The 15,595-nt window shown below is 40.6% G+C and overlaps 2 protein-coding genes across 5 annotated transcripts in view; both read left to right on the forward strand.

Moving 5' to 3' along the window:
* The first annotated feature begins 127 nt into the window (after positions 1–127).
* On the forward strand, positions 128–13,344 carry pdcd10a (programmed cell death 10a). The gene is made up of 8 exons (XM_074641694.1): positions 128–425; positions 5,387–5,580; positions 8,146–8,199; positions 8,346–8,463; positions 8,940–9,066; positions 10,654–10,732; positions 10,829–10,911; positions 11,358–13,344. The coding sequence occupies exons 2-8, from the start codon at positions 5,491–5,493 to the stop codon at positions 11,437–11,439; spliced, it is 633 nt and encodes a 210-aa protein (XP_074497795.1). The 5' UTR covers positions 128–425; positions 5,387–5,490; the 3' UTR covers positions 11,440–13,344.
* Positions 13,345–13,455: 111 nt separating this feature from the next.
* LOC141771423 (cilia- and flagella-associated protein 337-like) overlaps positions 13,456–15,595 on the forward strand; it is a 66,002-nt gene continuing 63,862 nt past the window's right edge. For 2 of the 4 annotated variants that reach the window (XM_074641693.1, XM_074641692.1), the window contains exon 1: positions 13,456–14,928. The gene's annotated coding sequence lies outside the window, so the exon portion shown is untranslated. The remainder of the gene's footprint in view (positions 14,929–15,595) is intronic. The other 2 variants (XM_074641690.1, XM_074641691.1) reach the window with 2 other exon arrangements.

Genomic DNA, 15,595 nt, shown 5'->3' on the forward strand with positions numbered 1-15,595 from the left:
TACCACCACCTGTCTTGTACCCTTTTTAGGGATTTGTAGTCTTTTTTGCTGGCCGTTACAATGGCGACGGTTGAAGGAGGCTTACCGAAAGAACTACAAAACAGCCTCTCCTGTGATACCGACGGGCGGCTGGCGACACCGCCCACCAACGGCTCTTTGGCTACAGCTTTGTCAGGCAGAAAACTTCCTGAATAAAGACACAAACCTACAAGAAGAAGAGGGAGTTATTGGAGGAAACAACACGAAGCACCTGTCTGTTGTTGTTGTTATATCTTTGATATTAGACACTTAGCTAGCTGGCGTTATAGTGCTCACGATAGTTAGATTACGACGGAGTTCACCTGCTCTAAACTGCTAATCTACTGTTGTTATTATCGTCCTGTCATCTGCTTCTTGTCTCCTCATTGGCAACAGTCCCACCACAGGTAAGTGTCTTGTTGAACGCTTTCTACCAGCAATATGTGCTTTTGAGTTAGTTTAATTGACTAAGTTGTTGGTTGTACAGTAGTTATACAGTAGTTATAGCCATAACTACCGACACAGGCAGACCTGGCTGCCTAGAGAAGACAGGCTGTGTCAGCTCTGTCCACAGAGACAGGTGGAGACAGAGAGACAGGTAGAGAGAGAGAGAGACAGACCTGGCTGCCTAGAGAAGACAGGCTGTGTCAGCTCTGTCCACAGAGACAGGTGGAGACAGAGAGACAGGTAGAGAGAGAGAGAGACAGACCTGGCTGCCTAGAGAAGACAGGCTGTGTCAGCTCTGTCCACAGAGACAGGTGGAGACAGAGAGACAGGTAGAGAGAGAGAGAGACAGATCTGGCTGCCTAGAGAAGACAGGCTGTGTCAGCTCTGTCCACAGAGACAGGTGGAGACAGAGACAGGTAGAGAGAGAGAGACAGTTCTTTCCACAGAGAGACAGGTAGAGAGAGAGAGACAGAGAGACAGGTAGATAGAGAGAGACAACTCTGTCCACAGAGACAGGTGGAGACAGAGAGACAGGTAGAGAGAGAGAGACAGTTCTTTCCACAGAGAGACAGGTAGAGAGAGAGAGAGACAGAGAGACAGGTAGATAGAGAGAGACAACTCTGTCCACAGAGACAGGTGGAGACAGAGAGACAGGTAGAGAGAGAGAGACAGGTGGAGACGGGTAGAGAGAGACAGCTCTGTCCACAGAGACAGGTAGAGAGAGAAAGACAGCTCTGTCCACAGAGACAGCTCTGTCCACAGAGACAGGTGGAGACAGAGAGACAGCTCTGTCCACAGAGACAGCTCTGTCCACAGAGACAGGTGGAGACAGAGAGACAAGTAGAGAGAGAGACAGCTCTGTCCACAGAGAGACAGGTAGAGAGAGAGAGACAGCTCTGTCCACAGAGACAGGTGGAGACAGAGAGACAAGTAGAGAGAGAGACAGCTCTGTCCATAGAGACAGGTGGAGACAGAGAGACAGGTAGAGAGAGAGACAGGTCTGTTCACAGAGACAGGTGTAGACGGGTAGAGAGAGAGAGACAGCTCTGTCCACAGAGACAGGTAGAGAGAGAAAGACAGCTCTGTCCACAGAGACAGCTCTGTCCACAGAGACAGGTGGAGACAGAGAGACAAGTAGAGAGAGAGACAGCTCTGTCCACAGAGAGACAGGTAGAGAGAGAGAGACAGCTCTGTCCACAGAGACAGGTGGAGACAGAGAGACAAGTAGAGAGAGAGACAGCTCTGTCCATAGAGACAGGTGGAGACAGGTAGAGAGAGAGAGATAGCTCTGTCCACAGAGACAGCTCTGTCCACAGAGACAGGTGGAGACAGAGAGACAAGTAGAGAGAGAGACAGCTCTGTCCACAGAGACAGGTGGAGACAGGTAGAGAGAGAGAGAGAGACAGCTCTGTCCACAGAGACAGGTGGAGACAGAGAGACAGGTAGAGAGAGAGAGACAGCTCTGTCCACAGAGACAGGTGGAGACAGAGAGACAAGTAGAGAGAGAGAGACAGCTCTGTCCACAGAGACAGGTGGAGACAGAGAGACAAGTAGAGAGAGAGAGACAGCTCTGTCCACAGAGACAGGTGGAGACAGGTAGAGAGAGAGAGACAGCTCTGTCCACAGAGACAGGTGGAGACAGAGAGACAAGTAGAGAGAGAGACAGCTCTGTCCACAGAGACATGTAGAGAGAGAGAGACAGCTATGTCCACAGAGACAGGTGGAGACAGAGCAACATTTCCTGCTACAATGTAGCACATATGAAGAAATTAGGAAAAAAATCTTTACAAAAATTAAATGCAAACTCCAAAATTTAGATTCCCTCTCTGACCAAAATAAAATACAACATCTACTTGGAGAAAATAGTGTCATCGCAATATAAGCTGCAGGATATATCAGTGCATGTCACAGCCTAAAAATACAATATGTATATTGATGAGATTACAGTTTTGCCAGATTATTGCACAAAGTGTCCGTCAGATAATTATATAATTATTGCACAGAGTGATCAGCATATTCGTAATTCAATTCAATTCAATTCAATTTATTTTTGTATAGCGTCAAATCACAACAGAAGTTATCTCAAGACACTTTATATATAGAGCAGGTCTATGACCGTACACCATAGTTTAGAGACCCAACAGTATCCACCAAGCGCACTGTAGCCAGGAAAAACTCCCCGATTTCGTAACAGTAGATTTACAGTATTTACATTGCGAAAGTGACACAAAATTGACCAACGTGTTATTGCATATTTACATTGCACGTGTAGTACCAGTGGTATCCAAACAATAAGTTACTACACATAAGCCAAAAGAGGACAATATAAGGTGTGGGGAAAAGCTGTTGCCTTACGGAGTTAAAAAAGCCTTTTTATAAAAATGATTTTTTAAAAGAGATTTAAAATTGGTAGTAACTATTAACATTAATTGACATTTCTGTTCAATTTAGGTGAGCCAGAATACATAACACCAGAACCTTGTTGTTGCAGGCACACCTAAATATAATTATGATTATTTGTCACACCTGTGTTTGATGAGTTGAAATGTCCTCCTGGGGAAAGGTTTATTATATGCAGATGCATAACTAGGAAATATGGGACCTATACAGATACTGCTGTTAGCCCACCTTTCCAGTCTTCACAGTTTACTCCATCTACGTAACAAATCTTGGGCTAAAACAGATCTTTACACATTCATTTTGGAGGATTGACTAAACCTTAATTGAACAATTATGGTTTGACACAACCTTAATTTAATTTCTGTTGTTTTAGGAGTTACCAAATATTGCACTAATTGACTTTCCACACTTATCACCCGTTGTCCCTTATTCAAAATCTGTCCAAGGGGGGCAATTGTGGAAATACCCTTGCCAAATGCTATTCCTTTATTTTTCCAGTTTTGTTATGATAACCTGCATTTTTTTATTTTTTTTATTTTGTTGAAGTTCATACACACGTACATGCACACACACATAAGATGTACACTTATCCCCATGTTGGGCAAAGGAAAACCCTCTTGTCTAGATTTAATTATAAATTTGAGGACCTTCATCTGTAGATCGTTTGAATTGTGTTGCTAGGATACACCTCGGATCTATGTTTCTTTTTTGTCAGCTCTCTAGGATTATGGAAGTAATGAAGCACTGGAAAACATCTGCCACAATTGACTGTGTTAAAATTAATTTCCTATTTCAATTCAGATGGATTAAAGTACGTCTTTAGTTTGTCCTTATATATATACTCTAACCTTATGCAAAAGGGAGTTTATATTGCATCTGTATTTGTTCAATTTAAAGAGTAACTTAACGCCCCATGAAAATCTTGTATTTGCTGATCTCCAGTTCTTTAACTTCTCACTTTGCTGCAGTGATGCACAGGTGTACTCCAAGACCCTGTGACATCACCGTTGGGTGGGGTTACAGGCGCACTTAAACACACTTTTGGCCACACCAAACCATGCCTGTATGAAGACACTGACTGATCCTCCTCTCATAACACTGCCACACTGGACCTGCTTATAACCGTAATGTTTTTATAATATTGGGTACTAACAGCATCTAAAATCCGAGAGGACGCAGTAAACTCACTATTAACACGTCCAGGTGATGCACCCTATATTTTACCTGATAATGCTACATTGTGAACAACAAATCTGTGTTGAAATCCGCAGGAGGAAAGCTAGTTAACGTTAGCTGTTAGTAGCTGGTGAGCAGCACAGTCCTGCGGAGCTAAAAGCTAACGTTAACGGAGGTTGCATCGAGTTTCATTATGATGCTTTCAAGCTCTGTAAAAATGAGTTTTAGGCGAAGGTAAATTCTAACGTTATCATGATGTGTTCAAATGTAATCTTGTAAAATTTAGTTTTTGGAGAGAAACCTGATTAAATTGTTTGAAGGAGATGTTTTTTTTTACAGCAATATAAAATAGATATTAGAGATGGAATTATGACCTGTTTAACTTCCTAACATTAGCTCAAACTGTTTATTGTCTTGTTTTAGTTTTTTTCCATGGTATCGAATTGGGTATCGAGAATCGTGGAATTTCACTGGCGTTGGTATCGAGTACTACTGGTATCGTGACATCCCTAGGGGCAAACATCTAATCAACTTAAGAGCCCTCTTAGTTGCAGTTAAAAATGACTATAAAGTCACTGTCTTCATGTGGTGACTCACTGGATTCTTGAAAAGCCGAGGAACACACATGAGGACTGACCTGTTATGTAAGTGAGCGTCTCTGCCCTACGATAAATTAACTGTTGTATGATGAGAAGAACGAAGAATGGCATCATAATTAGATGCTGTAAAAGTGTCGCACAGCAAAACGGCTGAGGAAGAACTGGTCCTGGAGGTGTCAGATAGAGACAGAAGGCAGGCCAATGAATATCAGAGATATTTTTCTCTTATTTTAACCACCTTCCTTATGACGAGATTGAAGTGGAAAAATCAGTGCATACGTATGCCAAGGTTCTATATTTATCACAGTTATTTTTTATTGCAGCAATAATATTGGAGAGGGTGTTCCTTATTCAGGTATGACTCATGCCAGTTTTGTCACCATTGCACCCAGTGGAACAGTAACGCACACACCCCTCGGCAATGTGGCTGTTATGTGATGATCATGTCTGTGACTGAAAGGCTTTCTGGGAAGTAGTACACAGATTTTATGACATGTAATTGGGAGCAATAAAGCTGATGCATTGCTGGAATTATTTTTAAATGGATTTTATTCCATCTTTGACTTTTCTGTCCCCTCTTTTCAATGCAAGAACATTTAAATACACAGCATTAAAGTGGTGAATTGATTCCTGATTGTAGCCATGGTGCAACTTTTACCTTTTTTTAATTCCCTCTGTCATTTTCATCCGCCACCATCTGTCTGTAAGCACTTGTTCACCTGTCCTGCCTTCTTCTTCTTCTTCAGGTCCTTGTCTGCTCCCATTCTGTCAGCCTCCGTGAGTGATTGAATGAGGTGAAACTGGCATCAGTGGACAAGCACTCACACAAAGGGCCATTGATTGGTCAAGGATGACCATGGAAGACATGAAGAATGAAGCCGACGCCGCCTCAATAGTCTCTATGACTCTCTACACTGTGATGTATCCCGTCTTTAACCAGGTAAAGAATGCTGACTTTTAAGAAAATGTAGCAGCATGGCTCTAGGGATGGAAATGTTGTTCTGCTCAGTGCACTACTTTGGACCAGACTGAAATATCTCAGCAACTATTGCATGGATTGTCATGATATTTTGTGCACATAGTCATGGTCCCTCGAGAGGATACATCCCAATGAGTTTAATCATCTCTTAACTTGTCCATTGGCTCCACCGTGAGGTTGGCAGTTATGGTTCAGACAGAAATATGTCGACAACTATTGTCATGAAATGTTGTACACACATTCCTCATGCCTAGAAGATAAATCCTAATGAATACATATTTCACTTATTCAGTGAAATATCTCAACATCTACCTCGCGGATTGGCACCAAATTTTGTATAGACATTCATGGATCCTAGATGATATATTCTTCTGACTTTGGTGATCCTTTGAATTTTCCTCTCGTGCCACCATGAGATTAGTTTTGATTGAAATATCTCAACAACTATTGGATGGATTGCCGTGAAATGTGGTACAGATGTTCATGTTCCCCTGAGCATGAATTGTAAAAGCATTGAGCCCCTGACCTTTCATCTAGCGCCATAATCAAGTCCAAATTTAATTGTATCCAACAATTTTTATGTTTTGTGACAAAATACCTGCAAAACTAATGACATTCCCATCAGCTTCAGCTGTACTTTGTGATTACTGCTAATCAGCAGATGTTACACGCTGGTCAACATTATACCTGCTAAACCACAGCATCTTAGCATTGTAACTGTGAGCATGTTAGCATGTTGATGTTAGCATTTAGCTCAAAGCACCGCTGTGCCAAAGTGCAGCCTCACAGAGCTGCTAACCTGGCTGTAGAAAGTAGGTAAGTGAGTATTGTTTTCAATTCTCTGGCTAAGCATTCTGAAAAAAATTTACAAACTTAAATGGTAAAATCCAAATTTGGAACTCAAGATGTTACATCAAAAGTGACAAGACAAAGAAAATCAATAGAGGATACTATATTTGGCAGCACATACTTGACAACAAAACAGAGTTGGCCTCATTTATCAAACAAATGATGTACCACTTTGTACTGAAAACAGTTTAAAACTTACATCTATGCTCTTTGCATATAGGCCAACACACACACATACTTAAAGGTCCAGTGTGTAGGATTTGGCGACATCTATCGGTGAGGTTGCAGATTGCAACCAACTGAAACTTTTCCCTTGTGCCAAGCGTGTAACACAACTGGCCCTCTCTAGAGCCAGTGTTTGGTTTGTCCATTCTGGGCTACTGTGGGAACATGGCAGCCAGCTCTGTGAAGAGAACCTGCTCCCGATGTAGATATAAACGGCTCATTCTAAGGTAACGAAAACACAACAATTCTTATATTAAGGTGATTATATGCTAAAGAAAGCATCTTTATTAATATGATATTCCATTTCTGCCAATAGATCCCCCTAAATAACACACACCGGACCTTTAAAGGACAGGACTATTTCATATTGTATCATAGAGGACAGGAGTATTGTGTTTGCCAAATTTATAGTATGTTCTAAGCTTTCAACTTTGAAAACAAGTTTTGCTGGGGCCCTGGTGGCCTATGAATTTGTGGTGCTGACCATGAAATCACAGCACCGCTCCCCTTTCCTCTCTCTGCTCATTTCCTGTCTGTCCACACTCCCAATAAAGACATAAAATGCCAAAAAAGTTTAAACTGCAGTTTCCACAAGCTATTGCCGTAGGGCTTGTGTCAGTTCATCTCACATCTGATTTCTGCACTGGTAGTTTTTCTTTTGTGTGTTTTTACAGTATTTTTATATTCTTTTAGTGAAGCTTGATAGAAAATCGGTTAAAAGACACTTTATTTTAAACCCACACGCCACATGTGTGAGTACACGATGACAGACTTAACTTATAGTTTGAAGTAGTAGACAGTGGTGTAACATCGAGAAGACACACACACAGGTGATTTTATTAGAGAATAGGTGATATGAGGCTTTGTAATTTGTGAAGACATTGGGCTGTATAATTTATAATTCTGTGGCTTTGAGGGGAGATCAGGTAGTTTGAGATTCAAAGCAAATCAGGTTGACAGTAATTGCCAGGGATTTTTAACTCTCCTTTATGTTGTTCTTTTATCAGATTCTTAAGTCCATATTTCTTCGTTTCTTTATATATAATCCTTCCTTCTCTGTTCAGTGCTGTGCGGTTCTGAAAAAATGTAGGGAAAATGTGATTATTTCCAACGTCCTTAAAAGTTTGGTGATTGCACAAGTTTAAAAAAGTAGTATACTGTGTGCAAATTGACAGACAGAACTTATAGTTTGAAGAAGTGACGAGCTCTGTAATACCAAAATATCGGCTCAGAGGGAAGGAATAGACTTCAATTCTACAGATGGATGGACTCCACACAGCTTTTCACAATACAATAACACTGTGTCCTCCTTTGATACTGCAGGATGTCTGGTTTGTATGTGCTTTCTGCAGAATTACATTTCAGGACAGAAGAGAGGCCATGATAAGAGCGAAGCTGTGTTTTTTTGCTGCTGGCTTATGTTTGTGTGTCTGTGTTGTTTACAACTTGCAGTTGGAGAAAGTCAACTTATCAGCAGCGCAGACCTTGAGAGCAGCCGTCATAAAGGTAAAAAGGAAAAGTTTTCTTTTGTTAGATTGTTTGTGATGAACTGCCATCTTTCTTGTTATATCAACTTTCTGTTGATTTGTAGATTTGATACATTTAATGCCACAGAGGATCAAGGCTGACTGTATGTGTGTGTGTGTTTCAAGGCAGAGAAGGAGAACCCAGGTCTCACCCAGGACATGGTTATGAAAATACTGGAGAAGAAGAATGTAAAAGTCGACTATAATGAGTCTCTACTTCGCATGGCTGCAGACGATGTGGAAGGTAGGATGCTCGGAGAACGGTGCATGCAAAGAGAGATGCTCATATTCCTTTAGCCCAGTTATCCACTGAGGGGAGCTGTTTCTCCACAAATAAACTGCTCCTCTCCCCATTCTCAAATGTTCCTTCGCTTCTGTCTGTAATTGAATTCCTTGTGCCGTGTACAGTGATTGATGGTAGTAATGAATTCACACATGCATACACACACACTTTGGATGAATTTTAAATGTACCTCCTGCATGGCACAGCCCAAGTTCTGCCTTAATCCTGCCTTCACTTGACAAACTAAACACTGTCACTTTGAAGTGTGTGCACGCACATTCACACACTTGATCCTGTATTAATTTGCAATGTAGACCACCTTTAGTAATTGCTTAATTTCAGTGCCCCCCCCTGTAGCTGATTGCACGTGTGTTGACGTGGCCGTCACTGAGAAGTTTGTGATCCGTATTTTTTCCTCTTCCTCTCGGTGTTTTCAGAGTTCATGATTGACAGGCGAGAGCCAGAGTTCCAGGAGCTGAACGAGAGGGCCCGAGCTCTGAAACACATCCTCAGCACCATACCAGATGAGATCAATGACCGAGTAGGCTTCCTACAGAGCATCAAGTAAGACAGTTTAGTGTGTGAATGTGAGTGAGTGTGTGTGTGTGTGTGTGTGTGTGTGTGTGCGCAATATACACCAGGTGTAATTCTATATAAAAGTTTCACTCCAACTTCTTGTATTAATTATATACATTGGCAAAAAATGTCCATTCCAGTGGGATTAAAAACTGTTTCTTTCATAGTTAATTATTTGGTGCACAGACCAATGATTTAATACAGTGTGTGTCTTTGTGATGACATCACTGTATAAAACAAAAAACTTTTTTGTGAAGTGAATTTTGGACGAGACACCATTGAACACAAAGTCAAAGCGTTCTACGCAGCGTAATGGGACAAAGGCGAGTTTTGAGGTCCAAACAAACACATGCACACTCCACACACTTGGGGTCAGTGCATACGTTGCTAGAGCTAACGTCTCTACATTTTACATTATTGTTCTGTAAATTCAATTAAGAAATGGTTTCAAATAAAAGGTTCCTGAAATCAATAATTTCAGTTTTACAGATTTTAAGGTTAACAGGTACAAATAAATACCAGCCTGACTTCAGTCAGTGCAATGTAACAAATACACAAAAATGACCTTTCCGGCAGGATTTGCTCATCTTTCATTTCAAAAAGCTGTATACTGTCGTATCGCCCAACCATACGACCAGAATAATGTCAACTCAAAGGTCGACTCACGAGCTTTCAACCCCATCTAACGATCTTCATCAGCCAGTGGAAGTGGCTAGAGGGTGACCCAGATTTAAAAATCGTATCATTGATCTTAGTATTAAACTTTGTATTTTATGGAATAGTGATGACAAAACTGTAAGTTCCTTGCCATAGAAATAGAATAGGAGTAGACTCACTCGCGGACTCACTCATGCCAGCGTGACGTTTAAAACAACAGCGTTGCGTCGGCATCTAGCTTAGTGTGTTTGTGCATGTAGTCCCGCCATGCTGGCTGTCCCTTCTGCAAGTAAGTACTGTAAGAAAGAAAGTATGAATTGGCCTCAACAGACGTTGATTTGGCTCTGGGACTACCGATGCGAAGCAACACACTTTACAGCCACGCTGACGTGTGTTGTCACCATAACAACTAACAACAATTGCCGTTCTCTTTTGTACGAGTCAAAACAGTTCAAGTTCTACTCCTATTCTATTTCTATGGTCCCTGCATTTCATTTTATATCCCCGTCCTCCACACTATACACACACACTCACACACACACACACACACACACACACACACGCACACTAAAGAGAGAAAGTGAAAGACGTTTAATTTTCTTGGCCCACTTTGTCATTATTTTTGATCGAATTCAATACTCTTAGTGAGTCACTGCTGCTTAAGTTACTTACCCAGCGGAGGGCTTAGAAATGAAGTCAATTCAAAAGGAATGCTGAAAAATTAAAGTTATGAAACGGCAGATTTCAAGTGCATACGAGGGGAGGAAAAGTTGAAGGTGAAAGTAAAGCATGCTCGTGATAAAAAGGGGAAGAAAGGGAGACGGATCAAGGAAATGTTATCAGGGTATCACTGCCTGACAAAAACAGACCGATTTTGAGATATTGTTTTTATAACTTATTTGCGTGTGTCATCCACAGAGACATAGCCAGTGCCATCAAGGAGCTGCTAGACACAGTTAATACCGTCTTCAGGAAATACCAGTATCAGAATAGACGGGTAAGTAGATACATGAAGAAGAATAAATGCATTCACACAAAACGTAGTTTCTGTGAATTAAGTGGAGCTGAAAGGCTGTCTGTATTTATTGGTTAGGCACTGGAGCAGCAGAAGAAAGAGTTTGTGAAATACTCCAAGAGCTTCAGTGTCACTCTCAAGACCTACTTCAGAGATGGAAAGTATGAAACCGTTTCTAGTTTATTCTCTGTTTTTCTTCCTTTTCTGTCTTCTCACTCACTCGTTCAGCCTTTTCTGTTTCACATGCAACCAACCAACACATTTAATAGCTGTAAAACGCACATGCCAGCATGTATAAACACTCTTACACACACACACACACACACACACACACACACACACACACACACACACACACACACTGTCACCACCATGTAAATGGTTGTCGTTTGATCACAGGCCCGTTTCTATCAAATCCACCATTGCTGAATAATTCCCTTGACCCATTTCCTGTGGATTCATGCTGGCTTGTATTCTCTGAAGCCTGACATTCTCCATTTCAGTCAGATCAAAGTGTTTCCTAGATCAATCCTAATATTGTTGCCATGGTTTCTTTGCTGTGTGATTGACACGTGTGTCCTTGTGTCTCTGTCACGGTTGTTTCCAGAGTGATAAACGTGTTTGTCAGCGCCAACCGGCTCACCCACCAAACCAACATGATACTGCAGGCCTTCAAGACCCTGGTGTAGCATCACACACACACACACACACACACACACACACACACACACACACACAGGTTTTTATTAGAGAATAGGTGATACGAAGCTTTGTAATTTGTAAAGACATTTTATTATTTATAATTCTGTGGCTTTGAGGGGAGATCAGGTAGTTTGAGGTTCAAAGCAAATCAGGTTGACAGTAATTGCCAGGGATTTTTAACTCTCTTTTATGTTGTTCTTTTATCAGATTCTCAAGTCGATATTTCTTCGTTCCTTTATATATTTCGTTCTCTGTTCAGTGCTGTGTAGTTCTGACGAAGTTTAGGAAAATGCGATTATTTCCCATGTCTTTAAAAGTTTGGTGATTGCACAAGTGCAATGAAAAAAAAGGGGCATTCAGTTTCCAAACACATTCCACAATGTTTTTTGCTCTTTTGCTCTCATGTTATTGTCATTTTTTCTAGTGTATAAAGTTTATTGTAGGACTGTCAATCGATTCAAATATTTAATCGCATGACTGTCCATAGTTAATCGAGATTGATCGCAAATTAATTGCACATTTATTTTTTATCTGTTCAAAATGTAACTTAAAGGGAGATTTGTCAAGTATTTAATACACTTTTCAACATGGGAGTGGGCAAATATGCTTGCTTTATGCAAATGTATGTATATATTTATTATTGGAAATCAATTAACAACACAAAACAATGACAATGACTGTGTTCACCGTCTGCTTTCTTAGTCTTGTACTGTTCTAGTGTGCACTGCTTCACACAGTGCATCATAAACACAACCTATCCAGATGAGCAGCTGTGCTGTTTTTCTTGTTGCTTTAGTTACAGAAATAGATGAAGTCTTTACAGTCTACTAACAATTGATAGCCCACTATATAAAAGAACACATGGCTTTTTTGATGATGGGTAATCAGAGATGCAAAATGTTAAGATAATGACCCAATACAAAGCTTATTTTGGAGGATTATAAGGTATGTACTGGGAATGTGTATGTACCCTGGCAGTTTTTGGCTGCATGTCAATGGTTTCTAAGCTTTTTAAAATAATATATTGTGACATGAGGTGTGGGCAGATCACAATGATTTATTCTTCTCTGATTGTTTGATTTAAAAGTTTTTTACAGAACTGAAGAGGTAAAGTTATTAATTTTTTTTCACAAGGAAAAAGCAATTTTGTCTGAATTTCTTTTTAACCTGTATTCATACAAAATGAAAATCCACCATGAAACTTACTTTTCATTTTATTGTTTGCTGGTGAAATGTTCTTATTTCCCCCCCTTGTAAATGCGGCATACATAACCATAGATGACAGTGAGATATTAACAACAAAGCTATCACGGTGTTTGAGCAGAGATGTTTTTCAGAAATCCACCAAAATCTGTTTCAATGTCAGATACTTAACATTAATGAACAAATCATTTGATGTGTTTTGTACCACAATCTCACAAAGAGAAGTGCAAGGACACAGCTGCAATCGTGGGCACAAACTTGACCTCAAAAACTTGGAGAGTCAAAAAGCATATTATAAAAGTAAATTCAAAAGTAGTTGAAGGTCGTTAGAACAAACCGCAGAAGTAGACTTTGTTCGGGAAAAGAAGTTACAGAACTTCAATAATAACTCTCAGACTGACAAAGTATGACACACTGGGTAGTTCTTGCAACTTCTAAGACATGGATATATAAAACAACACAGACCTAAATTGATAGTTTGTGACTTATTCGGGTTTTTATCCAGAATTCAAAGAATTTGAAGATCTTGAATAAGCCTTGATTTAATCTTTTATTTGACCATGAATGTATCATTTCTCTTTCTATCCCTCTATCTTTCTGATACGTTAATTGTCACAGCCATGGCAACATTCCTTGAACCAAATGCAAATAAAATATCCTCAAGAACTCTTAAACAAGAGTCACAAAGAGTGTGTTGAAAATGCGTTTTTCTTTTTATTAGAAAATTAAAAAGAAAGATTTTCAGAAGTGGGTCTCTCTTCAGATTTGCATTGTTGCATCAAAGTGCTCCATTTCCGCTCACTTGCCCTTGCATTCTCTGTCTTCGCAGGCACCTCTTTCCTCCCAGTACTAAGATCCGTACCAATTTTTTTTCCCCCATTCCAGCAACTTCATTCTTCTCCCTGTATAATAGTGGATTTTCCATGGTGGATTTGTGGTGGGCTATTTTTGGGCTCTGTACTGGCTCCTACATGCACCACTGTAATCCAATTGTGATAGTGTTAATTTTTTTAAGCTTTATTATTGAAATTGCTGAGACCTAATTTTCTCATCCTGTCACCGTTGACGACCGCTGTAATCAGCTAATTCAAGTTATTCCAGGCCATTAAGTCACTCGCTGGGATTGGTCGTGGTCACTGAAGCAGCGGGGAGTGAGGGAAACGATAATATCTGCGTTGGACGTATAGCTTTAGTCTGCATTCATGCTTGCGGCGATCTATTTGTCTTTTGTTGTGTGTGTTTACAACTATGAGTGACCCACAGGAAGTCCTCTCAAAGGCATGCGAACGGCTCCATAAAGCTCTGGTTTGTTTTTGTTCAGGTCCAGGTTCACATCAGTACTTTTTTTACTTGTTTCAATGCATGAACACTTTTATGATTGGTAGTAGAATACTAATGTTGTTGTGAATTCAGTTGCTGTAACTATGGTGTTAGTGTGTGTATCTGGGTTGGGGGGGTAATTGTACCTCACACAGATTATCTCCTCTCCAGTGCTTAATCTGTGAATAGAAGTAACACACACTCACATTGTGTTACATACAGACGATGGGGCCTGGACTCACAAACACAACTCTTTTTGACTACTTGGTTGCCAGGAAACTTAGCCCAAGTCTTTGAGAGTGAGGGATAATAAAAGAAAAGAGTGTGTGTGTGTGTGTGGCCTCTGCAACTGTCTGGGCTACTGGGGGCAGTTAGTTAACTCTCTCTGGGTGTGTGTGTGCTGCAGCCGGGGCTGTTAGCGTTGATTGCTTCTCAGACATCGCTGGCTTAGACAAACCTCTGGACACAAAGAGTCTTCGACAGACAGCCGAGGCCGAGACGGACCAACCAGTGGATTTATTTGAAATGTCATACATTTAAGAATGATGTTTCAGCACCTCAGGAGCATGGGCACCGTTTTCTGTGGACCCCCATTGTGGACTGGGGATGAAATTGGTCGTCTTGGTAAGTTTGATTTTGTTATTAGCTGGCAAACTGTGTGTTCAGCTACTACTATATGGACTTCATGATTAAAAACCTGCTTGACTGAAGTGTACACACCGGCAGTCCTGGAAAGGTGCAGCTAACTTGACAGTGATGTTGCCAGGGCCAAGAGCCTGTCATTATGTAGTTACAGCTTGGTGCTGTGATGGCTTTTTGGACAGTTTGACTGCTGTGGATGGTACTCTGTGCAACTTTAATAAACCCCAGATAGAAATCCAGCAGTGACGGACAGTTTGGAGAGAGTTGACTGGAGCTGAAGGGGCCATCCAGGAAGAAGAGAGGCAACTCTGGTAAGTGGGTTTTGTTTGCCAACAGATATGACGGAGCTATATTATTTAATTTTTCCGTTGAGTTACCTTGTAAAATTTACACGATTTAAAACAGTTCCATAAATGACAGATATGTTTTTATCTGTGCATCAGCTCAAAATATGGGCTTCTTTTTGTGTTAATTTTATAGATCTGCGTAGTCTCTTAAAGACGGATGCCAGCTGTTTGCCACAGAACAAGTCAGGATGTCTTTTATTATATCTGCTGCAGTCTAATACTTGTAAATAAAGAGCTGGATAAACTATCATATCGAGATAATGCTGCAGTTAATCAGCATTATAAAAAAAGATAATAGCTGCAGCAAAGCATTGATTTTTGATTTCATTACACACCATGTCATCTAAATCTGAGCTCAGCCTCAGTTTGATGCCACTTCCAATGAATTTGTCTCATAAACTTTAATGTCAGGCTGGAAATGAAACAGAGGGTGATTGCTGTCTTCTCCCCCCCTTGTAGTGTTTCCTAGAATATTAAAAACAAACTTTGTCATCATCTCACATTACTCTCTTAGATCTCAGACATGTTTTTAATCACCACACAGGCTGATTAAACAAATCCTATTCATGCTATTATTCAAGCTGCTCACCTACCTGACTCCAGTATTTTATTGCACATTACCTGACATAAC

This window comes from Sebastes fasciatus, chromosome 7, assembly GCF_043250625.1.
Source record: "Sebastes fasciatus isolate fSebFas1 chromosome 7, fSebFas1.pri, whole genome shotgun sequence".
Lineage (NCBI taxonomy): Eukaryota > Metazoa > Chordata > Actinopteri > Perciformes > Sebastidae > Sebastes > Sebastes fasciatus.

Coding starts and splice junctions, on each gene's coding strand:
- pdcd10a (XM_074641694.1), top strand. CDS start 5,491: ATGACCATGGAAGACATGAAGAATGAAGCCGACGCCGCCTCAATAGTC. Junction 5,581..8,145: donor TGTATCCCGTCTTTAACCAG/GTAAAGAATGCT, acceptor TACAACTTGCAG/TTGGAGAAAGTCAACTTATC. Junction 10,733..10,828: donor ACCAGTATCAGAATAGACGG/GTAAGTAGATAC, acceptor TTTATTGGTTAG/GCACTGGAGCAGCAGAAGAA.